The sequence below is a fragment of the Chiloscyllium punctatum genome, chromosome 1, assembly GCF_047496795.1.
Source record: "Chiloscyllium punctatum isolate Juve2018m chromosome 1, sChiPun1.3, whole genome shotgun sequence".
NCBI lineage: Eukaryota > Metazoa > Chordata > Chondrichthyes > Orectolobiformes > Hemiscylliidae > Chiloscyllium > Chiloscyllium punctatum.
The window spans coordinates 40,808,385-40,835,374 of NC_092739.1; the positions used below are offsets into that span (position 1 = coordinate 40,808,385).

Here is a 26,990-nt window from a genome sequence, read left to right on the forward strand (position 1 = left end):
GTATAGATAAGAGACGAAAATAGGGTTGTTGTTTAACACAGGCAGCGTCGTGGCTGAGGAACACTCCTGTCAGTGTAAGAAATTGTCAATATGACTCAAATCTTAGCTGACATTCATTCATACATTCGAGAAGGGGAGTGACCCCCCAACATTACATAAAAACATTCTAATTTATATCTCTAAAATATGCACGGTCAATAAAATTTCTGCAAGACAAATCACTTTTTGTATCTGAAATTCACTTGCGTTGAATGATAAATGTTTTCTTATCTTGTATTGAAACTGGATGCTCAGCTATTAGAAGATGTCACATTGGAGGGAGAATTGTCTTTTGGCTACATCTCAAATCTTTGACCACTTGAAGACAATCCTTGATGTTGCCTTCTTCTTGACTGGTCACGCTGTGGCATGGAACCACACAATAAAAGAACGGCTGCATTTTCTGAAGGATTGGAACATTCCCAGAAGCCCTTGAAGTCGACAATTCCTTTTCTATCTGCTGACCGTTGACTGCATTAAAACACCAGCTGTTCAGTTTGACTGAACACTGAATGACAGGACATATGAAGACAATGCCCCTCCAATCCTTCATTACTTCAGAAAATATTGCCAGCCATGCTGCTGCCCTTCACTGCCTCACCTACATAAACATTGCATTCCAGAAGTTCCACTGCATGTAACAGATAGGTGCGGTTGCTAATTATGTAAGTGGTTAAACACAGTTTTGCATGTCTACTTAATAACTCACCACCATCAATTGAGTTTTATATCTGACACCCTATAATCCTGCTGGGAGAACAGGGCTGCTTTGTAGCTCAGGCAATAGGTCATTACAAAAATGCTTTTTTTCTGCTTAAAGGCCCTATCACTCTGACTAAGGAATACAGGTAAACGACGTTTGCTCGTTGGAGTATGCACACTTTTTCTATAACTATGGTTTTTGAGATGAGCATAACTGTGATGTGGAAATTCCACTAAGGAGTTGGAATTTCTGACTCCTGTTTGGCTACACCACAGCACACATTTTCATCATTTATCTCTTTACCAGTGTGAGCCTAGCACTATTGTCCAATAAAATCACACTGAAAAGTGCTTTTACTTCTTGAGAATGCAGTGTTCAGTTCTTTCCCAGTGTGAGGGATGCACTTCATTCCATGTTATCTTGACAGGCCAGAAGAACCATAGCACAAGTACAGTTATCTATAAGACCATAAGACATAGGAGTGGAAGTAAGGCAATTCGGCCCATCGAGTCGGCTCCGCCATTTAATCATGGCTAATGGGCATTTCAACACCACATACGCACACTCTCCCTGTAGCCTTTAATTCCTTGCAAGATCAAGAATTTATCAATCTCTGCCTTGAAGACGTTTAATGTCCTGGCCTCCACTGCGCTCCGTGGCGATGAGTTCCCCAATCCATCAGTTTTGCATGCTCAATGACTCCCCACTGACACTGAACAGGCTACACTTGATGTATAGTGGGGGAAGTAGTGTGGTTGTTGCAGATTGGTGTTGTTTTTTCTGCACTTCACTTTTGCCAGTTAGGTAAGCCATACCAAAATCTTAATTATCATCTTAATGGTTACTTGGTAGCATTTGAGTGTTGCTGAATAAAGAGACAACAGCCAAGATATTTGACATGGTGAGCTTTTCCTTCCTGCCATTTGAAGAGTTGGCAGAAGACAGATGGCCACTTGATGCTTCATGGAGAATTAATTACAATTCATTCCTCTTGAATCCTGTCTCAGGCTGCTGCCAATCTGATTGAGAACTCACCAGCCTCCACAGCACCAGAAGATGTAGTGGACACGATTGGGACTGCAAGCAGTCCCCAGATCTCAGTCCTGGGAGTCTGAGATTAAGCAATTGTGGTGGTCTCAAAGCAGTGAGGGCAAGTGAGGATGGGTTATGGGTGGTTGGCAGTGGGCAGGACAAGGCAGCGAGGAAGTGCTGGTGGAGAGGCTTGGGTTTGTAAGGGAGGGAGCATCCTCAGGGGTTAAATGTTGTGGGGGAATACCCAATGTTTTAGGGAAACCCCAACCCTAAATGTGTTACTTTCAATTTGCAATGAAGGCAGTTATTATATCACAGTATTTTGCCGCTGATAACTTCAGCTAAGATCAATTCTTTGTCTTTCCAGTTGATGATAACAAACAAAACAGTCACATCTATTGATTGAATGTTATTCTCTTGTTCACCAGTGAATTATCAATGGGCTAAGGATTTGCTGGTGAATGACAAATCACTCTGTGTGCTGCAGTTATTAATTTTTCCCTCATTCTTCAGCTAATTTCTTCTCTACCCTGCAAGGGGGTGACAGTGACATTGTGCTAATGTCACTGGGCTAGTAATGCAGAGGACCAATCTCTTTCTCTGAAGGTAAATGCCTCCCTGGCAGCTGGTGGAATTTGAAATATATGGCTAGCTGCAATAATAAGTGCCACTTTGACCCCTCCAGCATCGTGTACGTTTTTGTGACAATATGTCTATAATTTTAGTATTGTAACAATGATGCACAACGATTCTCTCTTTATGGGAACAAAGTAAGTTTCCCCTGACAGTCGTTTCACTAGCATTGTAACTCTTTAAGCTTATAGAGTGAAAAGTAAATAGGAATGATATTTGAACCATCATGCAGCAAAGTGGAACTGCACCAATACACAAGTGAAGCTGGAAGAAATTTCAATCAATGTAATATGGCTGGAGATGTTACATATTTTGTGATTAACGTATGTCCAATAAATTATTCATTGCCTATTCGTTGTGCACAGCATTGTCCAATTAACTAACTATTGCTGGGGAAGAGATGAAAATTTCGAAACTTCTCTTGGTTAATCCATTCCTTGATCTATATACTGGCCTTCCAAATTATATGTGGGCTAATGTTGCTGGATTGGAAGATCAAATATTCAAAGATGCATGTTGTTCATAATCTGCAAGCAGTCAAATGATTTCGTTTTGACGTTCACTTGAAGACATTTTTGATCCATTTGAGTTCGTACATCCACCTGTCTAGCTGCTTGGAAGCCTCTTACCAGATTTCAAAAACGGAGGCCTTATCCAACTGAAAGCGATCAGAGTGTGTGACTTCTACAGGAAATGATCAGAAATGAATTCCTCAGTAAAATAATAATGTTCGACTCTCAGAGCACAGCGGCAAAAAGATTAATGAACCTCTGCATGTTTTGATGCTTTGGAAAAGCAATGCCTTTGCAAATAACAGAATCACAATCCATCTTCTTTTTTCTTCCAATCTAAGGTCTAAAGAAAAAGTATTTATAACCATATGAAAAACTTAAATAAATTACGCAGTATCACTTCATGAAGGCAAACACAGCTGTGCAATGTGAACAGCTGCTGTTTTGGTTTGTTCACAGTGAGAATTATTGAGTTAGTCCCCATCCACTGACTTGTTTGTTCCCTTTTTGCTGACCCATTAGATGCAGTGACTGTTCTTTGCCGGTCTTATGCAATGATTCTGAGGTGGTTGTGTATTGTTTCCACGTTGTCTTCCTTGTGAACTTGAACTTGTCAATGGGTCTTGGAAGTGGCTTCTGTTTGTTTTTGCTTGAACTGTGTGTGTGATGCCAAGGTTCACTACCAGCCTCGGTCTTGGAAGATAAATCAAATCAAATCTCTGATGAGAATATTTCTCAAGGACATCGTTCTTTCACCCTATCGTCTTGTTAAGGAGCAGCTTTATCATCCAGTTCATACCCAAAAGTGAACAAAGTCTCTAATTTGGCTCAGAGAATTATCTTGCATTAATTTGATTGCGAGAAGGTTAGGATGGCAGTTGAGTTTTACAAGGTTTAGATGTTTCAGGCATGATGGGAATGTAAATAGAGTAGAGGGGTTGCATTACCCATTAAGGAAAATGTCACAGCTGCACTGAGAGAGGACATCTTGGAGGGCTCATCCAGCAAAGCCATATGGGTAGAACTCAGGAATAAGAAAGATGTAATCATTTTATGGAGTTTTACTACAGGCCTCCCAATAGCCAGGGGGGGGAAAGAGGAACAGATATGTAGGCAGACCATGGAAAGATGTAAAAGCAAAATGGTTGCTGTAGTGAGCAATTTTAGTTTCCCCAATATTCACTGGAACTCCCTAAGGCCCAGGATAGAAGTTGTTGGTGCATCCGGAAGGGATTTTGAAAAAAATATGTAGATAGTCCAACAAGGGGAAGGGGCTGTATTAGACCTTGTGCTAGGTTATGAGCCTGGCCAGGTGATCGTAGGTTTAGTCGGGAAGCATTTTGGGGACAGTGATCATAATTCCATAAGTTTTGGGATAGTTATGGAAAAGGTTAGGACTTGTCCTCAGATGTAAATGCTAAATTGAGGGAAGGTGAATCACAACAGTTTCAGGCAGAAACTGGGAAAATTGGATTGGGGTTAGCTGTTTGAATAAATCGCACATCTGGCATGTGGGAGACTTTTAAAAGCTAGTTGACCAGAGTTTGGGACCAGCATGTTTCTGTGAGGGTGAACAATAAGGATGGCAAGATTCGGGAACCTTTGATGACACAAACTGTTGTAAGTTTAGTTAAAAAGAAAAAAGGAAACATATGTAAGGGTTAGGAAATAAAATCAAACAAGGCCCTTGAAGGAAGCAGAAAATAATTTTAAAAATAAATTAGGAGGGCTAGAAGAAGCCACAAAATGTCCTTGGCAAGTAGGATTAAGGAAAATCCCAAGGTAATTTATACGTATATTAGGAGCAAGAGGGTAACTAGGGAAAGGGTAGGTCTACTTAAGGACAAAGGGAATTTATGCTTGGAGCCAGAGGAAGTGGGTGAGGACCTTACTGAGTACTTCACAATGGTATTCACCAAGGAGTAAGACATAGAACATAGAACATAAAACATTACAGCGCACTACAGGCCCTTCAGTCCTCGATGTTGCACCGATTGTGAAATTAATCCAATGCCCATCTAACCTACATCGTTCCATTATTATCCATTTAAATGCTGTTAATGTCGGCAGTCTACTACTGTTGCAGACAAGCCCCTACTACTCTCTGAGTGAAGAAACTACCCTTAATATCAATCCTAAATCTATCACCCCTCAATTTAAAGCTATTTCCCCTTGTGTTAGCCTTCATAAACCGAGGAGAAAGGCTCTCACTGTCCACCCTATTAAACCATCTGATTATCTTATACATCTCAATTAAGTCACCTCTCAACCTTCTGCTCTCCAACAAAAACAGCTTCAGTTCCCTCAGCCTTTCCTCATAAGACCTTCTTTCCATACCAGGTAACATCCTAGTAAACCTCCTGTGAACGCTTTCCAAAGCTTCCATATACTTCCTATTATGTGGTGGCCAGAACTACACACAATACTCCAGATGTGGCCTTACCAGTGTCTTGTACAGCTGAAGCATGACCTCGTGGCTCCGAAACTCAGTCCCCCTACCAATAAACACCAACACACTACATCTTTCTTAACAATCCTATTAACCTGGGTGGCAACTTTCTGGGATTTATGTACCTGGATACCAAGATCTCTCTGTTCATCTACACTGCCAAGGATTTTAACATTAGATTAGTACTCAGCATTCCTGTTACTTCTTCTGAAGTAACACTTTTCTGCATTAAACTCCACTTGCCACTTCTCAGCCCAGCTCTGCATCTATCTCTCATCTATGTCCCTCTGTAACCCACAACATCTTTCGGCACTATCCACACCTCTGCCTACCTTAGTGTCATCCGCAAATTTACTCAGCTATTCTTCTATGCTGATATCCAGCTCATTTATAAAAATGACATATATCAGTGGCCCCAAAACAGATCCTTGCGGCATGCGACTGGTAACTGAGCTCCAGGATGAACATTTCCCATCAAACACCACCCTCTGTCTTCTTTCAGCTAGCCAATTTCTGATCCAAACTGCTAAAGCGCCTTCAGTCCCGAAACTCTGTATTTTGTGCAATAGCCTACCATGTGGAACCTTATCAAATGCCTTACTAAAATCCATATACACCACATCCATCACTTTACCCTCATCCACCTGCTTGGTCACCATCTTAAAGAACTCAATTAGGTTTGTGAGCATGACCTACCCTTCATAAAACCATGTTGACTATCCCTAATCAACTTATTCCTTTCCAGATGATTATAAATCCTATCTCTTATAACCTTTTCTAAAACCTTACCCACAACTGAAGTAAGGCTCACTGGCCCATAATTACCAGGATTGTCCCGACTCCCCTTCTTCAACAAGGGAGCAACATTTGCTATCCTCCAGTATTCTGGCACTACTCCTGTTGACAAGGATGACAAAGATTGAAGCTAAAGGCTCTGCAATCTCCTCTCTGGCTTCCCACAGAATCTGAGGATAAATCCCATCCGGCCCAGGGGTCTTATCTATTTTCAGATCTTCCAAAATTGCTAAACTCTTGTCTTTGTCAACCTCAATCCCATCTAATGTAATAGCCTTTACCTCCATATTCTCATTAACATTGCCCTTTTCCAGTGTGAATACTGACAATAAGTATTCATTAAGCGCTTCCCCATGTCCTCAAATTCCACACACAACTTTCCACTACTATATTTGATTGGGTTTAATCTTACTCTAGTCATTCGTTTATTCCTGACATACCTATAAAAGGCCTTAGGGTTTTCGTTGATCCTATCCACCAACAACTTCTCATGTCCCCTGCTGGCTCTTCTTAGCCCTCTCTTTAGATCTTTTCTGGCTAACCTATAACTCTCAAGCCCCCAACTGAGCTTTCACACCTCATCCTCACATAAGCATTCTTCTTTCTCTTGACAGGATCTTCAACTTCTTTAGTAAACCATGGCTCCCTCTCTCAATAACGACCTCCCTACCTGGTGGGTATATACTTATCAAGGACCCACAGTAGCTCTTCCTTGAAAAAGCTCCATATTTCCCCTGTCATTTCCTTCCCCATCCTACGCATCCTAAATATTGCCTAATCACATCATAATTGCCTCTTCTCCTGCGGTATATACCTATCCCTGCCCATTGCTATTGTGAACATAACTGAATTGTGTTCACTATTGCCAAAGTGCTCACCTACCTCCAAATCCAGGTTCATTCCCCAGTACCAAATCCAATATGGCCTCGCTCTTTGTTGGCCTGTCTACATACTGTGTCCGAAAACCCTCCTGCACACATTGGACAAAAACTGACCCATCTAAAGTACTTAAACTTTAGTACTCCCAGTCAATATTAGGGAAGTTAAAGTTCCCATAACAATTACCCTCCATTGTTCTCACGTGGACAAAGGTAACTTTACAGAGAGATATATTGATACACTGGGGCATTTTAATATTAAGAGAAAGGAGGGGTTGAGTGTCTTGAAAAGCACTAAAATAGATAAGTCCTCAGGGCCTGATGGGGTCTATGCAGGGTACTAAAGGAGGCAAGTGAAGAGATTGCTGGGGCCTTGACAAAGATCTTCGTATCCTCTTCAGCCACAGATAGGGTCCCAAAAGACTGGAGAATAGCCAGTCATGTTCCTTTGTTCAAGAATGGTAACAGAGGTAATTCAGGAAGTTATAGGCTGGTAAGCCTTGTATCAGTGGTAGGGGAATTATTCATAGGGACAGGATTTACTCTCACTTGCTAAAGAATGAACCTACTAAGGATAGTCCACATGGCTTTATGTGGAGGAGGTCTTGTCTCACAAATTTGATTGAGTTTTTGAGGAAGTGACAAAGATGATTAATTAAGGGTAAGGCAGAAGATGATATCTACCTGAACTTTACTAAAACATTTGACACAGTCCCTAGTCTTGAAGATCAAATTGCATGGAATCCATGATGAGTTGGCAAATTGGATATAAAACTGGCTAAGCCACAGAAGATAGAGGATTAGTTGTGGAGGGATGTGTTTTGATAGAACATCTCATTTCAAAGGATGCAGATATAGATCAGCTGGAATGTTAGGTGTAGAAGTGGCAGATGGAGTTTAATCCAGACTAGCGTGAGGTGATGTATTTTGGGAGACCAAGAGTATACTGTAAATAGCCAGACTCTAGGAGTATTGATATATAGAAGGATCTTGAGTCCAAGTCCATAGCTCCCTGACAGTGGCAACACAAGTGAGTAAGTTGGTAAAGAAGGCATACAGCATACAAGTCATTGCAATTGTATAGGACTTTAGTCAGGCCCCATTTGGAATACTGTGTGTAGTTCAGGTCACCGCAGTATTGGAAGGATGTGGAGGGTTTGGAGAGGATGAAGAAGAGGTTTACCAGGTTGTTGCCTGGACTGGAGTGTATTAGCTACAAGAAGAGATTGCACAAACGTGTATTCGTTTTGCAAGAGCGTCAGATGCTGACAGGCAACCTGATAGAAGCATATGAAATTGTGAGAGACTGGGTGAGTATTTGGTCTTTGTTCCCAGGGTGGAAGTGCCAAATACTAGGGGGCATAGGTTTAAGGTGAGAGCGGAAAGTTTAAGGAAGACGCGTGAGGCAAGTCTTTTACATTGGGGCTACTCAGGACGCGATGCCAGAGGAGGTGGTAAAAGCAGATACAACAGCAATGGTTAAGAGGCATTTAGGCAGATACGTGAACAGGCAGAGAATAGAGAGATAAGAACCATGTGCAGACACTTGGATTATTTTAGAGTGGCATCATGGTTGGCATAGGCTTGGTGGGCCATAGGGCCTGTTCCCCCTGTGTTGTTCTGGTTTCTGCTCTATGTTTTAATTAGTTTAAATTTTGTTAGCTTTGACTGTGGGGTGGTCAGTTAGCTCAGTTGGATAGCTGGTTTGTGATGCAGAGTGATGCCAATATTGTGAGATTGATTCCCACACCAGCTGAAGTTGCCAAGAAGAATGTATCTTCCCAACCTCTTCCCTCACCCGAGGTGTACTGACCCTCAGGTTAAACCATCACCAGTCTTCCTTTCTGTCTCTCTGTAAGGAGAGAACATGACCATGGTGACATTCCCTTTACCTTTTACTGCACCAACCTCCTCTTGACATCTGCACAAGTTACTGAGTTAGCTCTTTCTTACCATTGAGCAAAAAAATCAGAAAACAAAGGCAGGGACTCACAATTATTTGTATACCTTTAAAATCATACAGTACAGCACTAACTTAAACAATGAACAGCAATTAATTCGAAAAATAAGTAACAGGTAACAAACGTAGATCACTTATTTCACAGTAATTTACCTTTAACTGCTTAATGATGAATTTACAATTGATCAGACTGTGGTTTAAATTTAGATGTGTTAGTTGGCAATTTAACAATGGTAAGCAGTATATTGAATAAGATTAATTTCTGTACATTTGTAATACTGAAGTTTTTAGGATTTATGTTACCAATGTCCCAATTTCCTTGCAGTCTGTCATGATTGAACTGTACCTGGACTTCCCTAGGGAAGATTGTGTTAGCTTCGAAGTTGTCAGAGTGATGAACTGTACAGGTGCTATCTCCTGGATTCTCTGCTCCCAGGCAAATTCTCCTTCTGCTCCATAACTGTATCACATCTCACTGGCTTAAATTTCCTATCCTTTGATGTCAGTTCAGCTATGTTACAACAACAACATATTTCTATAGCACCTTTCACTGTAACAAAATATGCCATAGCACTACACAGCAGCATTATAGCACCCTTCACTGTAATAAAATATCTCACAGCAGTACACAGCAGCATCCTAGCACCCTTCACTGTAATAAAATATCCCACAGCATTACACAGCAGCATTATAGCACCCTTCACTGTAATAAAATATCCCACAGCATTACACAGCAGCATTCTAGCACCCTTCACTGTAATAAAATATCCCATAGCACTTCATTGGAGCATTAGAAAACAAATGAGCCATTTAGCCACAAAGTTGGTCAGATGCTCAAAGATATAAAGGTTTTCAAAGGAAGAAAGTGAGGTCAAGAGCCAAAGGGGTGTACAGAGGAAATTGTAGAACTTAGGGCCTAGGATGCTAGCAAATAAAATCAGCCAGTATTAGATAAAATCATAAGAGGTAGGAGCAGAAACAAGCCATTGACCCCATCGGATCTGCTTTGATATTTAATCAGATCATGGTCAATCTTATAATCCTGAACTCCATTTTCCTGCCATTTCTCCAGAATCCTTGATTCTCTTACAGATTAAAAATCTATCTGTCTCAGCCATGAGTATACTTGACAATCTAGTCTGTACAGCTCTCGGTGATAAAGAATGCCACAGATTCATTCTCCCTCAGGAGAAATTTCTCCACATCTTTGCCAAATATACTTTGGCCCGTTATTCTCAGATCATTCCCTCTGGTCTGAGACTCTTCCACAAGGGGAAACAGTCTCTCTGCATCTACACCATTGAGCCACTTACAAATCTTGTATGTTTCATTCTTCCAAATCCCAAACAGGACTGGCAAGTAGCCTGACCATTGTCCTATATAACCTCAACATGATGTTCCAACTTCTATACTCAAAGGTCTGAGCAAGTGTGCTAAATGCCTTCTTAATCACCCTATCTAACGGTGATGCAACTTTCAAAGAACTATGTACCGGAACCTCTAGGTGTCTCTGCTCGAAAACACTATCCAGGGCCCTACCATTAAGTGTATAAGTCCTGTTTTTGTTTGTTTTACCAAAATGCAATACCCCATATTTATCCAAATTAAACTCCATCTGCCACACCTCAGCCCATTGACCCAACTGATCAAGATCCATTTGTCATCTTCACTAAAGTTCTTCACTGTCCATTATGCCACCAATTTTGGTGACATTTGCAAACTAACTAATTATGCATCCCAAATTCTTATCCAAATCATTTATATAAATGACAAACAGAAGCGGGCCCAGTACCGATTCCTGTGGAAGACCGCTGGTCACAGGTCTCCAGTCCAAAAAACAGACTTCTACCACCATCCTCTATCAGATCTCCCTGAATTCCATATGATCTAACTTTACTCATAAGTCTACCATGTTGAACCTTGTCAAAGGCTTTACTAAAGTCCATGTAGACAATGTCTACTGCTCTGCCCTCATCATTTGAGGTAACATCCTCAAAAAAACTCTATCAAGTTTATGAGACATGACGTCCCAAGCACAAAGCCATGCTAACTATCATTAATCAGGTCTCTTCTCTCCAAATGCATGTAAATCCAATCTTTCAGAATCACCTCCAACAACCTACTAATTTTAGACTCACAGGTCTATAGTTCCCAGGCTTCTCCTTACCGCCTTATTTAAATAAAGGTGTAACATTAGCCACCCTCCAGTCCTGCGGCACCTCAGATGATACAAATATCTCTGTTAGGAGCCCCACAATTTCTTCCTGAACCTCCCACAACATCCCAGAGATTTATCCACCTTTATGTTTTTGAAGACCTCCAGCACTTCCTCTTCTGTAAAGTGGACAGCTTTCAAGACATCAACATTTGTTTTCCCAAGTTCCTTAGCCTCTATTTCTTTCTCCACAGTAAAGATTAATACAAAATATTCGTATAGTACCTCTCCTATATCCTGTGGTTCCACACATAGATAACCTCGTTGATCTTTAAGGAGCCATTTTCTCTTCATAGAATCATAGAATCCCTACAGTTTGGAAACAGGCCCTTCAGCCCAATGAGTCCACACCGACCCTCCTAAGAGTAACCTATTCAGACCCATTCCCCTACTCTATTATCCTATATTTACTGATACACGTAACCTACACATTCCTGAACACTATGAGCAATTTAGCATGGCCAATTCATCTAACCTGGACATCTTTGGATTGTGGGAGGAAACTGGAGCACCCGGAGGAAACCCACACAGACATGGTGAGAATGTGCAAACTCCACACAGACTAGGTTGAAATCGAACACGGGTCCATTGCGCTGTGAGGCAGCAGTGCTAACTACTGAGCCACCATGAAAGAAAACCTTAAAAAAAAGTTGCTCTCTTGCTCTTAATGTATTTGTAGAATCCCTTTGGCCTATTCCTACCACTCTATCAAGGTTTTCTCATATCCCCTTCTAGCCCTCCTGATTTCCCTCTTGAGAATGGCCCTGCACCCCTTATACTCTTCAGGAGGATTGCTTGATCCCATTGCCTATACCTAACATATGCCTCCTTGTTATTCTTGACCAGAGCCTCCGTATCTTTATTCATCCATTGTCCGTGACTCTTACCAGCTTCACCCTTCACTTTAAGAGGAACATAATGCATCTAAAGTCTCGTCATCCCACTTTTGAAGCCTCCCACATTCCAGTCAGCCCTTTATCTTCAGTCTACTCCATAATTATTTGTGGAAAATAATAAATAGAAATAGAATTATGATCACTGGTTCCAAACTGTTCCCCCACTAATATTTCCGTCACTTGCTCTGCCTTATCATCCAAGAGAAAGTAAAGTTTTCTTGAACATATTTAACAAATTTCTCATCATCCAAGCCTTTCATACTATGGCAGTCCCAGTCAATATTTGGAAAGTTAAAATCCTCTACTATGACAACCCTATTATTCTTTCATATATCTGAGACTTCTCAACGTATTTGCTCCTCAATTTCTCTCTGACTATTGGGGGGTAGGGGTGTGGGGTGGGGGGGGAGCTGAGTTCAATCCCATCAAGGTGATCATCCCATTCTTAATTCTGAATTCCACCCATATAGCCTCACTGGATGATCCCTCAGAAATATTGTCTGTACGTACAGCAGTCATGTTTTCCTTAATCAAACGCCACTCCCCCTCCTCTCTTGCCTCCCTTTCTATCTTTCCTGTAGCATCTAAACCCTGAAACATTGCGTTGCTACTCTTGTTCCTCTCTCAGCCATATTTCTGTGGTAGCTATGATGTCTCAGTCCCATGTTCCCCTACATGCCTTGAGCTCGTATCTGTGGGTATATGAATAGGAAAGATTTAGAGGGATATGGGCCAAACACAGGCAAGTGGGATTCCTTTAGTTTGGGCACCTTGGTCAGCATGGACTAGTTGCACCGAAGAGTCTGTTTCTGTGCTGTATGACTCTATGGTTCTACTCATAAGAAAATCCCTCCAAACCTGGAATCAACCTAATGAAGCTTCTCTTGACTGTTTCCAAGGCTGGTATATCTTTTCCCCGATTAAGGGAATCAAACTGTTCACACTCTTCTAGGTATGACATAAAAAGGACCTTATATAGCTTTAGAAAGTCTTTGTTCTTTATACTCCATTACCTTTGTATTTAAGGCCAATTTGCCTTCCATGTTACTTACCGAACGTGGATGCTTTCATGATTCATGCACAAGGACCCCCAAATTTCTCTTTGCTACAGGTTTCTGCAGTCTTTTTCAATTTATCCACCTCTCTATTATTCCTCCCAAGGTACGTATCCTCAGATTTCCCCACATTATGTTCAATCTGCCAAGTTTTTGCATACTCACCTTACCAGACTATATCTCTTTGTGCACATTTAGTGTAATTTCTATTACCTATTTTTGTGTCAACTACAAATTTGTCAATAGCACATTCACTTTCCTCATCTATGTCACTAATGTATTATTGCAGTTAATTGTGGATCTGGCGTTAATCCATGTGGCACTCCACTAGTTACAGATTACCATCCAGAAAATGACCCCCTTATCCTAACACTTTGTTTTCTATTAGTTAGGTAATCCTTTATTCATACTAATACAGTAGTCCCAAAAACCATGGGCTCTTATCTTATTCAGTAGCTTTATGTTCACAATTATAATTTGGAAATTCAGAGATATTATATCTAGGCATTCCCCATTATCTCTCCCGCTTGTTACCTCCTTAAAGAATTCTAATAGATGTGTCAGGCATGACTTTTCCTTTATGAAGTTTATTTGTTCAAGTCTTGGAAATTGGACTTGAACCCATTGCTTTATGACTAAAAACACAAATACTATTGCTGAGCCATTTCTATCTCTGAACATGTAAACTAAGGACTATCATTAACCCACATTCTCCAACTTCACATGTAATCAATGTCATTGTTTGGAGATGAAAAGTATAAAATACCTGGATCTATTCTATTTTCTCTCTGCTTGATCAGCACTGACCTTGATGGGCTCAAAATAAGTTGGCTTCCGAAGCAGCATAGAATAAGAGTAATGAAAGGCAATGTGATCTTGTCTTGAATCACTTCATTTTCATTTGAGTATTACAGTATATGATATTAATTCATATTGGATTAAAGTAATGGATAAGGGCATTTCATAGTATATTAAATATTTATCAATATCACATGAGGTGATTGCAAGGTCACTCTCTCAGATTGTGTTGCCTCAATCTGTCTGCAACAAGAAGGCTGATGCACGATTTCATCTACTCTTCTGTTTGATTATCAAACACAACAGCAACTCCATTTTTTCTTTAAAAGTGGCCATCACTGAGGTACTGAAACTTCCGCTTTTGCTTTGAAGTGTTACTTTAACAGTGACATTCGGAAAGATTGAGCTATTTTCAGACCTTGAAACTTCCCCAGACCACAGTGAGATTTCGTATCCTGACCTGATATCTATTTGAGACTGATTGATGCCACTTTAAGATTGTTGAGACTGAACGAGTTCTGAGATAACAAAAATAGAACTTATTTTTCTATCAATTATTTAGGACAAACTTAATTACTTAAATATGTTGACTTAATGGAGCTGAAATTAAGTTAACTTCTTTAAAGAACATACAGTCTTGGGGACTAATGGAGTTTAACTATAATTATTGGTTGCAAGGACTTCCATCGAGCAGAACGAGAATAAGTACTGGAGCCTCCAAATTTGGAATATCATTCCCAGAATAACTTTGCCACTATTTGAATTTTGATGTCACTGATATTATATTGTTGATATGTAACCAAATATATTACTGTGACCAGGAGTTTTGGTTTGTATTTGATAATGAAGTTACAAACAAATACCATCCTGGGATTCTAGTACCAGTGTTGCATTGTTCACATAAGACAGGTGGGAGTTTATTTTCTTTATATTCATCGTCATTTATTTGCCATTAATTTGCTATTTAGTAGAAGCTGTTCTTGTGTTGGACTTGCCAATGATTGAGTCTTACTGGCAGAGAGTCATTTTACCATTTCAAAATGCAGTTAAATAAAAATTAAATATACTGGCCACATTATTCCCTCATAACCAGTCAGATGCGTTAGCAACCTACGTAAACCCTGTTTTAAAATGAAGAAAAATTGTCTCTAGACCTAAATTAACTCTGCAGTTACATAAAACAGTTATTTTCTGCAGTAATTGCATGGTTGTGACTCCACCCTGGCGTCCATCAAAATTCTGAGCAAATTGAACTTCCCTCTTGCAGCTTGTGTGATATTCTTTGGACTCTTTGATCAGATTGTTTTCTTTGTCATTAAATTTTCTGTTATCCCTCAGTGTTATGAAAAGGTGAAGTTTTAATGTTATTACATTTCCAGACGGAATGCCCCGAATTGTCAAGCTTTCACATGAGGTGGGGGATGAATGGACTCCCTTTCTTCAATAAGCTACGCCCTCAGCCAGTCACAGCAAGGTTAATTTGCCAAGGATGCCCTCCATTGTGGTTATTTTTCTCCCAGGCCAAATGTATTTTGTTTTAAAAGGAGCCAGATAAGTTGGTTTTGTTGAGTTTTAAAAAAGAATGTTTATTAGCTGTGAAACACAGGAAGAAACAATAATGTAACATGTATACACACAGGAATACACGGTGAGCCCAAAACAAGGAAGGGTTAAAGATAGATATGCAGGTCAGTCCGAGTCATCTATGAAAAGCAGATGGAAGAATATCACAGTCATCCCAGTGGCTATTAAACCCTTATTTAAGGAAAGATATCATTGTATTGGAGACAGTTCAAAGAAGGTTCACAAGGATAATCCCTAGTATGGGGGTGGGGGTAGGGGGGCAAACTGTCTTACACATGAAAAGGGAAGACCCAAAAACTCAAACCATCTTTCACATCCAGACTACAATTGTTTATCTCATCATGTTCACTGTCTGAGGTTACTTCCAGAAGATTACAGTTCATTTTATGATTTCTTGCTTTCAGGTCATTCCTTTGAAGTTTCCTTGATGCTTCAAAAGGTGTGACATTCCAGGATCTCTCTCTCTCTCTCTCTCTCTCTCTCTCTCTCTCCAGACAGCCAGAGAATTGGCCGTCTCATTCCTGTTTTAAAAACATATGGTGGTGGTCTCTCTCTCTCTCTCTCCAGACAGCCAGAGAATTGGCTCTCTCATTCCTGTTTTAAAAACATATGGTGGAATTGAGGATTCAATAGGTGATCTGTGGTTATGATCTGTGATCATGGCAATAAGAAGGTATTTTTAATAATGATGAATCCTCCCATAATATTATAAAAATATTGCAATTTCCTCCGATAAAGCCGTGTATAGCAGATTTCTAATATTGCTGTCTGCTTACTGGCCATATAAAGTGACAATAACAATACTTCCTTATGAAATTGTACCTTTAGGTGATTAAATGTTTCATAACAATATCATTCTTCCCCAGTGAATACAATAACAGTTTTGTAATGTATTTAACTATTCCATTCATTTGGAAGCAATAGGCAGGTAGCATCTCCATTTGTCAGTAGTGATGAAAATAATGGTTACTTGTAGCTTGTGTTATGAGTTTTGTGAAATATGTCACTCTGTGGAGTATTCACTGTGCAGAACGAAGCTAATAGATGAAATAATATTAGTCTTACAGGGAACCATCTTAAAACAAAATCATGTGAATCGTCTTTCATTATTCTGTATCTCCCTTTATGTTTCAAAATAACTCTTTGCTTAAATTGTTAGTGCTGATAGTGTATTGGGAAACCTGGGTTATTGGCAATATGTAATTTTATGCAACCTCTCCAGCTAATCTGTTATCTGTTAAGAAGCTGTCAGGAAATCACTGCTCCAAATTTTATCTGCATTATCAGTGTCTCTTAGCCTCTTGTTTACATATTCATGTCAAGACACAATGATGTTTCTGGGACCCAACGGCAATTGTAACTGATGGCCTAATCACGGAAGTCCTGCCTTGCCTTGCAATGAAGGAAATACGGCAGGGAAGCCAGAACGAGAAGAGGCCCAAAGATTTTTTTTACTTTATGGGCCAAGAGGACTATCAGTTGCCTGTAATGAAAACCCAGAACTCCTCTACAACCAGCTGTACACATTCCAAAAAGATGTTACCATACTGTGTTACCAGGCAGATAATCAAAACATAGCACTCGAATCTCGGTGAGGGTCCTCCCAATGTAACTCAAGAGATCTGAAATTTCTGCTGCAGAGTAATTTTATCTTTTACTGTCAGTTGAAATGTGCATGTTGTTATCTTTGAGAAGTCAAAAGCAAATACTTTTGACTTAATAAATTTCGCAACTGCATCCACATCCAACTGGCAGTTCCCTTTGGTAGATTTTATCATTTCCTCCAGGTGAAGTTGTCATGATTTGAAGATGTTGAACTGCATCACAAATATTGGCCCAGGTCTTCAATATTTTGGAAAGCATTAACGAGGCCTACAGTCCTGCCTCAGCAATTCTGACCCTGACCCACTTCACCCACCCTACTCATTCACCCATTTGCCCATTCAGTAATATTCACACCAATTTTTAAACTTGCCATATAGCAGGCTACTGCTATAAAAAACGGTGTGACATTGACTCTTCTCATGTGGTACAGTGTTGGATTAGATGGCCTATGCTCCACATTCCTGATGAAGGGCTTTTGCCCGAAACGTCGATTTTACTGTTCCTCGGATGCTGCCTGAACTGCTGTGCTCTTCCAGCACCACTAATCCAGACTCCACATTTTTAGTTGAGTCTTCTGAGAGTTTGTTTCATTCCATTCCTGTATGACAAAAGTCTCAGAGGGCTGTACATGGACAGGCCGCTGAACCTGCTTGAACTAAGAGACAAACTCCCGGAAGCAATTGTTTACAACCAAGTGTGAATTGGCTTGGCCAGGCCATCTTGAATGTGTCTGAGAGTATGCTTCAGGCCAGCACCCTCTCCAAATCCATGAGGAAAGGTATCGTTCTCCCTCATTTAAAAGCAGAAGGGGAGAAGGAGGAAGTTAGGAATTGACAACCCATCTGAATGGGGATGAGAAAATTCTGCCCAAGTCAAGTCAGGTCTGGTCTGGAGTTGGTGACTCATCCTGCTTGTCCCTGATAGTTAGATCTCAGGGTGTCTTGTGCTATTCAGGGATATGACTGACTGACAATGTGTGGAATGGGTTTGGGGAATGGGATTTGGAGGTTGGAGGGTGGGTTTGAGGGTGGGGGTGTTGGTGTAGATTCCTGCCTCAGCAACCTGTACTGGGGATGTCCTTTTGGCAGAATATCACACACCTACCCTTATGGTTGTACTCCCCGAAAGGGAGATTTTTAGGAAGGCATTCTGCAGTGGATATAATTGTTCTATGCAAATTTCAGTTTCAATCAATGTTTACTGAACACAAAGCTGTCTGCTCAAATCTGGAGTCAGACAGGATTACCTCGTTGCTCCCGATGTGGTCTCCTCTACATTGGGGAGACTGGGCGCCTCCTAGCAGATCGCTTTGGGGAACATCTCCGAGACACCCGCACCAATCAACCAAACCGCCCCTTGGCCCAACGTTTCAACTCCCCTCCCACTCTGCCGAGGACATGGAGGTCCTGGGCCTCCTTCACCGCCGCTCCCTCACCACCAGACGCCTGGAGGAAGAACGCCTCATCTTCCGCCTCGGAACACTTCAACCCCAGGCATCAATGTGGACTTCAACAGCTTCCTCATTTCCCCTTCCCCCACCTCATCCTAGTTTCAAACTTCCAGCTCAGCACTGTCTCCTTGACTTATCCGGACTTGTCCGACCTGCCTATCTCCTTTTCGACCTATCCACTCCACCCTCTCCTCCTTGACCTATCACCTTCATCTCCTCCCCCACTCACCCATTGTACTCTATGCTACTCTCTCCCCACCCCCACCCTCCTCTAGCTTATCACTCCACGCTTCAGGCTCTCTGCCTTTATTCCTGATGAAGGGCTTTTGCCCGAAACGTTGATTTCGCTGCTCCTTGGATGCTGCCTGAACTGCTGTGCTCTTCCAGCACCACTAATCCAGAATCCAGGATTACCTCTGTCTACTTTCTGGCTGTGTATTGTGCAGATCCTTTTACTGTGTCCACCAGGTTGGATGAATGGCTGTCCCAGGCAATGGCATCATTCTGATCAAGGTACCCCTGTCCATGGATGATGCCATAGTTTTCTGCATGGATTTACTGGCAGTGAACAGACTGGTCTGCTTCTGCAATCCGTATCAACTGTCCTCAGGAGGCATGTTCAAACTCAATTTCACAGTCATGCTCTTTGGGAAGTGGGGCGATTGGTCCTTTGTCAGATCAGGTCATCTGAAAGTGCTGGGGTTATGGATCACACCAGCTAGGACCTGTGCTAGAAACTGGAAGGAGCATGTAGCCGTGATCAAAAAACAGTGGGAGTGACATCTCCTTCTGGTTACTGATAAAACCTGGTTATTAGGTTTGAGCTGCTCTTGGTATTGCTGTGTGAGGTGCAGATTTGGCTCATTCCTCACTCTTATACTATGGCACACTCCTGACCTGCCTTCCATTTTTCATTGGAGAGAAAATGCCAGCACTCATAGGGGCATGGCGTACCTAACCCTTATTTATAAGCCTCTATATAAAGGAATAGAAGATCAACATAAAGTAAATGGCCATGTGATTATCTGGTAAAGAATCCGATAAACGCAGACTCTCTCTTTAATGATTGTTTACTTAAAAGATTTGAGAGAATCTTGGGCTAAACTCATAATCTAGTACCTATGATATGAAATTTGTAATTAAGATATCTTCAAATTAGTGGGATTATATAAGAAGATCACATATCATAATTGGTACAATTTTAAAGGGAGTGGATGAACTGGGGGTATATATACACATGTCTTCAAAGGTGATGGGAGAAGTTCAGAAAGCTGTTTAAAAACCATTTAGTTCCCTTAGTTTTATTAGCAGTTGCATTGGAAATAAAAATAAGGAGCTTATGTCTGACTTTGGTTAGCCTTAGAAGAGTATTGTGCTAATTTTTCTGAACCATATTTGAGGAAGAATGGCAAAGTCTTCAGTGTTAGCTGGGGTAGTCCATGTCAATATGAAAGATCCTGTTCACAGTCCAATGGCAATATTCTACATATTATCATAGCAAACACTACATTTAAAAAAGTGACCAATTCATGATGTCCTGATTAATAATCATCACAATTTCTAATTTCTGTAGATTTTTGATGCCCGGCAATCTCATTTTGTTACAGCAGTTAGTGCAGTGGCAAGGTGGAACTAGTGAGGATTCTGCTCTGCTCACTTGTGTCAATGGTTCCTTCATGGGTGACTGTTAAAGGAGAAAAAAATAGAAATCAACCCTCTTATTAGTACACCTTTGAAAAAGGTTAGTATGTCGCCTAGTTATAACGAGGGTAAGAATTGCCAAGCAGGCTGGGGGCGCGGTGTGGTGGGAGGAGGTAATGATGGAGGATCAGGATGATGTCAAAAAAAAACCTGGCATTATAATTACAATCCTAACTCTCGTACTGAATCTGCATTCTTAATAGTTTTGTATCAATACAAAGCATTTTGGGTTTGACATCGTTATTATACATGGGTGCTGTAAACACACAATTAAAACCTGACCTACCTTAAAGCACAAGCACGTGGAGTAAGACTTGTACTTCTTAAATGTCATACTTACTTTGAGTAGAGTTTGGTTAGCTCAGTTGCCTTGATGGCAGGTTTTTAATGCTTAGGTACTATGTGCCCAATTAATAGAGTCATAGAGATGTATAGCATGGAAACAAACCCTTTGATCCAACAAATCCATGCCAACCAGGTATCCCAACCCAATCTAGTCCCACCTACCAGCACTCAGCCCATATCCCTTCAAACCCTTCCTATTTATATACCCATCCAAATGCCTCTTAAATGTTGCAACTGTACCAGCCTTCACCACTTTCTCTGGCAGCTCATTCCATACATGTACCACCCTCTGCGTGAAAACGTTGCCCCTTAGGTCTCTTTTATATCTTTCCCCTCTCACCCCAAACCTATGCCCTCTAGTTCTGGACTCACCGACCCCTGGAAAAAGTCTTTGCCTATTTACCCTATCCATGCCCCTCATAATTTTGTAAACCTCTATAAGGTCACCCCTCAGCCTCCGACGCTCCAGGGAAAACAGCCCCAGCCTGTTCAGCCTCTCCCTATAGCTCAAATCCTCCAACCCTGGCAACATCCTTGTAAACCTTTTCTGAACCCTTTCAAGTTTCACAACATCTTTCCAATAGGAAGGAGACAAGAATTGCACGCAATATTACAACCTAACCAATGGGCTTATGTGAACTGCATTATATTGTCAAACACTTGCTTTCGAAAGAGATCTCTGTCAGTCTATATATTGTTTAATGAGCGCATTTAAGACTTAAATACCGAGCACTATCTAGAAGAGTCAATAATGATTGGTACATTAATTCCTTAGTTTGCAATATCACAGGATGCCTGCAAGTAATTATTGATCAGAGACAAACAATTTGATAATCAGTAGACTTAATCTGCAATCCCAATTCCCAATGCCCAATATCTCTATCTACCAGCACCACCACCAGGAACATAGATTAAGAATTCATGTACAAATGTTTCAGGGAAAGTTATGAGGAGAGCAGACCAAAATATTGAATATGGACTCCAGATTGAAAAAACTGCAAGGAGGACAAAGACTCAGGAGATTGCCCCTCAAGCTTCAACTCAACTCTGAATTAAACTTTGAATAAGTCCTTTTTTTAAATCATTGTTGGTTTTGAGAAACTTGACAGTTTTTTAAATTTTCTACTATTAAGGACAGACTATGCTGGGAACAGATCATTCCTTTTACGTTGAAGTTTTCAGTTCACGAAACTCATGACCCAAAATTTGAATATTGAGTTTCAGTAATTTATTTTGACACAGCCAAGTGTTGCTGCTGCACAAAGACAGAAATGCACCTTTCACTTATCAGTTCCATTTCTCAAAAATAAACTGCCAGGAATTGTCTTAGGGCTTCAACAGGAGATTGTCATGAGCCTCCACAAACTTCAAAACCAGGAGTTACTGCCCTTTGTCCAACAAGGTTCTGATGGCCGAGGAGATGATTTACTGAGCAAATTCACTGCCTTAGGAACAGACCTGTTGCCTTTGGTAACGGAGTTTCATCTCTATTAGTTTGAAAAGTCCGTGCTCTTTGCCCTGTGGAAGCTGTTGCTTTGGTGTAGAACTGTATCATCATAAATCTCTTGTGCATTAATCCTTTCTGCATCCTGGTTGTCATTTGGTCATTGGTATTGGGATTTATTCAACTGGAAGCTACTGTCCAGAAATATTTCAACAAGTTTCCCACCACATTAACCAAATAGAAATGTCAGAGGGCAGTTTCTGACTATGGATATGTTTTGAGTGCTTTCATTAACCGTCAAGTACATGGCTGGATAACAGATTCAATATGATTACTTTAAATGCAATACCTTCACTATCCCTTTTTTTCCCTTGGATGGGTGACAAATTTAGAAGCTGATTTCAGACTGACATTAGTGGGACAGTATGGAGTGTTTTTTAGGAACAGAAAGATAGTATAAGACTCTGCTTAAAACCCACTTCTTTGATTGGGCTGTTACTCCCATGTCTAACTATTTCCATATGTGACCCAATGTCTGATAGTGCTCTTGTGCTGTTTATTAGCTCATTTATCTCTGCTGATATTGCTATATAAATGCAAATCATTGTTGTTAGGTGCAGTAGTCTTTCTATTTTGATTTCTTTCCATTGGTTTCAAGGTCTTTATATTAAGCATTCAAGATTGCAAGTAGAGGATGAGGAGAGTGAAAAAAATGGAATGAACACTGAAAACACATTCCAACTCATCACATAGATTCCCTTTGGCATTTTCATTGTGGCATGTCTCATGGTGAGCAAGTGTGTCACAGTTAAAAATTGAACTGAGGATGGTACAGTGGCTCAGTAGGTAGCACTATTGCCGCACCAGGGACCCGGGTTCAAATCAACTCTCAGGCGATTGTCTGTGTGGAGTTTATTTATTCTTCCTGTGTCTACATGAGTTCCCTCCAGGTGCTCCAGTTTTGTCCCATAGTGCAAGGATGTGCAGGTTAGGTAGGTTGGCCAGGCTAAATTGCCCATAGTGACCAGATAAAATTCAGGCTTACAGCGATAGGGTTGGCACGGTCGGTCTGGATGTGATGCTGTTTGGAAAGATTAGTGTGGATTTAATGGACCAATTGGCCTGATAGGGTTCTGTGAAAGACTTGATCAGGTCAGCTTTTTTAGGCTCATCTTGAAACTTTACCATTTGAGTTTCTGAGGCTGCTTTCTTTGGATTTTAGAGGTTTCCTTTACATTTTCATTCATCCATTTATTAGGTGATGTCATCATCAAATAAGAAAAGCTTCCATATTTATACTGGCACAGGGGCTATTTGGGCTCTCACACAAGGAAAATTAAAAGAATTTATCAATATCCTCAATCAGCAACCCCCAAATGATCTAAAGCAACAAAACACAAGGGAAATATTAATTTCTGAAGCACCACAGCTTTAAAATTGACACAAGACAACATATATAAGTTAGCAATTTTCTTTTACAAAAATAACTGGCACACAGATCTGTATTTTAAAAAAAGCCCTCACCGTGACCAAACTTGTGGGGCAGCACGGTGGCTCAGTGGTTAGCACTGCTGCCTCATAGCACGAGAGACCCGGGTTTAATTCCATCCTCAGGCAACTGACTGTATGGAGTTTGCACATTCTCTCCGCGTCTGTGTGGGTTTCTTCTGGGTGCTCCGGTTTCCTCCCACAGTCCAAAGGTATGCAGGTCAGGTAAATTAGCCATGATAAATTGCCCATAGGGTCTAGGGATGTGCAGGCTATGTGGCTTAGCCATGGGGAACGCAGGATTATAGGGATGGGGGTGGGTCTGGGTGGGATGCCCTTCAGAGGGATGATGTAGATTCAATGGGCTGATTGGCTTGCTTCCATGCTGTAGGGATTCTATCATAAAGGTTGCAGCTGGTGCTTTTCAATTGCATATGCATAAAGCTAGGACATTTTAACTAGGTAGTTATAACCGTCTCTACTACATCTCAGATCTTGATCCTGGGTTTAGAATTAACAAGTGACAATGCATTGATGACAATAGTATCCAATACATTTTTCCCCATATATGAACTCCTCATCTTAAACGAGAGATATAGATTTCATCCTGTGATAGGAATGGTCTGTGATCACATGGGTGGAGTCCTCCTCACCCACAAAGAGTGCTGTAAAAATTCCTTATCTCACTGAGTGCACACCCCCATCTCTATTACCATCTGCTTTCTTGAGACTAGAATACTATGCTGGTAACTGAACTTAAGTTAAGCAAAAATTGCACTGTTGCTTCTTAATTTAAACATGTCAATTAATCAGCTTTTGGAATATGTGGGGGTCACGGGCAAATTCACTCCTGAAATCCACAAAATGCACAGCCCCCCCCACAAGGGGAAGGTATGCTCACTCCCATGGTTGTCTTTGAACATGTATTCCAAATGCAAGATTCCATCCCATAGCCACAAACCACATTAACAGACCATCCCCACCCCATTATAACCACAGACATGTCTACCCTGACTTAGACACCCTCTCAGTAATCACAACTAACTCCTTAGTCTCCAGGGTGGCACGATGGCTCAGTGGTTAGCACTGCTGCTTCACAGCGCCAGGGACCCAGGTTCGATTCCAGCCTCGGGCGACTATCTGTGTGCAGTTTGCACATTCTCCCTGTGTCTGCGTGGGTTTCCTCTGAGTGCTCCGGTTTCCTCCCACGGTCCAAAGATGTGCAGATTAGGTGGATTGGCCATGCTAAATTGCCCATAGTGTTAGGTACATTAGACAGAGGGAAATGGGTCTGGGTGGGTTACTCTTCGGAGGGTCAGTGTGGACTTGTTGGGTCGAAGGGTCTGTTTCCACACTGTAGGGAATCGAATCTAATCTAATCTAATCGTGCATATTCTCTCAGAACTCCTTGCCACAGAGGGGCTGAGTCCCTGTGCATGTCTAAGGCTGAGATAGATTCTTGATCACTGGGAATGTAGGCTGAGAGAAAAAGGCCAGGAAACTAGACAGAGATGTGTTGGATCAGCCATGATCCTATTGAGTAGTGGAGCAGGCTCAAAAGGCCTACTCCTGTTCCTATTTCCTACAGTCTTATGGTCAATGTTTCACTCTCCAACTCCCTGTGGTGGCCTTTTCTGTTCCACCATCCGTGCCCCTCTCCAAACGTTGACCTCTTACTTCCTCCCCCTCCCAATTGTTGTCAATTGGCCTCAAGTGTCCCTAGTTGCAGCTGTAGCCATTGGTTTTCTATCCTGGTACATGACCAGCCTGCCTACCTTGCATCTGAAGCTAAAGAAACAGATTGCAATAAGTTAATATTGGCAGGTCTTCCTCAACTAATTTGCCGGTTTTTCACTGCCATGCGCTCTCACCTCCTCATAAATATTAGGTGCTTATGTATGTTTGTTGCTTCCTCACAGTACCATATATAACATCAATATTTAAATATCGTCAATAAGACATGTAGAATCTGTGAAGCCTCAAAATGCAGATGTAAAAAATGTCCTAAGATTGCTAAATATAATTTCTCTTGTAGTGATTCAAGATGAAAGAAGCTATATAAGAACAATGATACATACATTAGGTTAGCCTAGACATATTACAAAAGCTGATTCAGGTATTTAATCGTACTATTCCAGTCTAGAATAGCATTTGTCTAAGCCGCCTATTGAATTCCAAGAATAATTATTTACACATTTCATAATGGATTTCAGATCTTGCCACAGAATTTTGGCATTAATTACGTTCAGTTAAATATGCCCCTATTGTAAATTACTGCTTCAACTCATTGTTAATGATTTTAAACTGCAGTTGCATCTTACAGCATCTTTATGCCTACCATCTGGATGTCTCCCTTCTCTGATTGAACAGCCCAATTTCCATGTTGTGTCTTAATTGATTTGTATTGAAATCAGCACCAGTCCTGATAGGTGGAACCATGAGAGTAGGCAAGGAGCTCTCCACTGCAAATACAAAACATGACATGATTTCTGGGTTAATTGAATTCAAATTGTTTCATTTTTCTAAAAAGAACTTGGCCTTGTAATTGTGTAAATTTTTTGCCAATGTTACTTCATTTGAAGGATTGTAAAACCTCATTTACATTTATGGGCAAAGTTTCCGAAGCAGATAAGGTGTTGGAGCAGAAGCAGCTTAAGCAATTGATGGCTCAGTATTTGAGCATTCTTCCTTAAACTGCTTTTTCATGAAAATCCTGTAAATAATGGAATTATAAAATAAGTGAAGAAAAATGTTTGATGCGTTTTCTCTGACCCTCCTTACTCCCCCCCCAAACCCATTGGTTGCCCATGAGACTCATAAATCTTTTGATTTATTGAATCGAAAGAAAGAGATTAAACATTCCAATAGTATTAATAATGGACCAAATGCCAGATTTTTTTACACTATTTTATCAGTCACTAATCAGTTTTAAGTAGTTTCCAACCTATAGTGTGGGGTTTTCTTTGAAGAGAGGTTGTAAAGGCAGAGGTGACAAACTGGAGGTGGCCTAAGTAAACAATGTAGGAGGTTGTTAAGTTTCTTATTAAAAAAATGGGAATAATGGAAGCACCTTGAGTGGGAGTGGCCAGTTGTCAGAGACCAGGCTTTCTAGATATTGTTAGCTTTAGCAGCCAGAAGCTGTTGGAGGTCCGAGGAGAGTTGGAAGCTTCAGTGAACGATTCCTAGCTGCTACTTTCTCTGAAATCTCTCTTGATGTTGTTTCCTCCAGGACTGGAAGAACTGCATGTAAGAATCTGTGTCTGAATTTGTCTTTTTTGCCAATGGGTGTATTTATGGGAACAGTTAATTAGTAAAACAAACTGTACTTGCTATTTGGTTAAGTTTTCCAATGGTAACTTATTCTAAATTCCTCTTTCTTTTGTTTGTAATTTTACTAGGGCATTTAAA

At 40.8% G+C, this 26,990-nt stretch overlaps 1 protein-coding gene across 4 annotated transcripts in view; it reads left to right on the plus strand.

Moving 5' to 3' along the window:
* The window catches only part of arhgap24 (Rho GTPase activating protein 24), a 466,730-nt gene that overhangs the window by 140,577 nt on the left and 299,163 nt on the right, over positions 1-26,990 (plus strand). Inside the window, exon 1 of one of the 4 annotated variants that reach the window (XM_072595379.1) lies at positions 26,781-26,828. The exons of the other annotated variants lie outside the window; for them this stretch is intronic. Coding sequence (XP_072451480.1) covers positions 26,796-26,828 — 33 coding nt within the window. The 5' untranslated portion in view covers positions 26,781-26,795. Of the gene's footprint in view, positions 1-26,780; positions 26,829-26,990 lie in introns of those variants that run through there. 4 annotated transcript variants of the gene reach the window in all.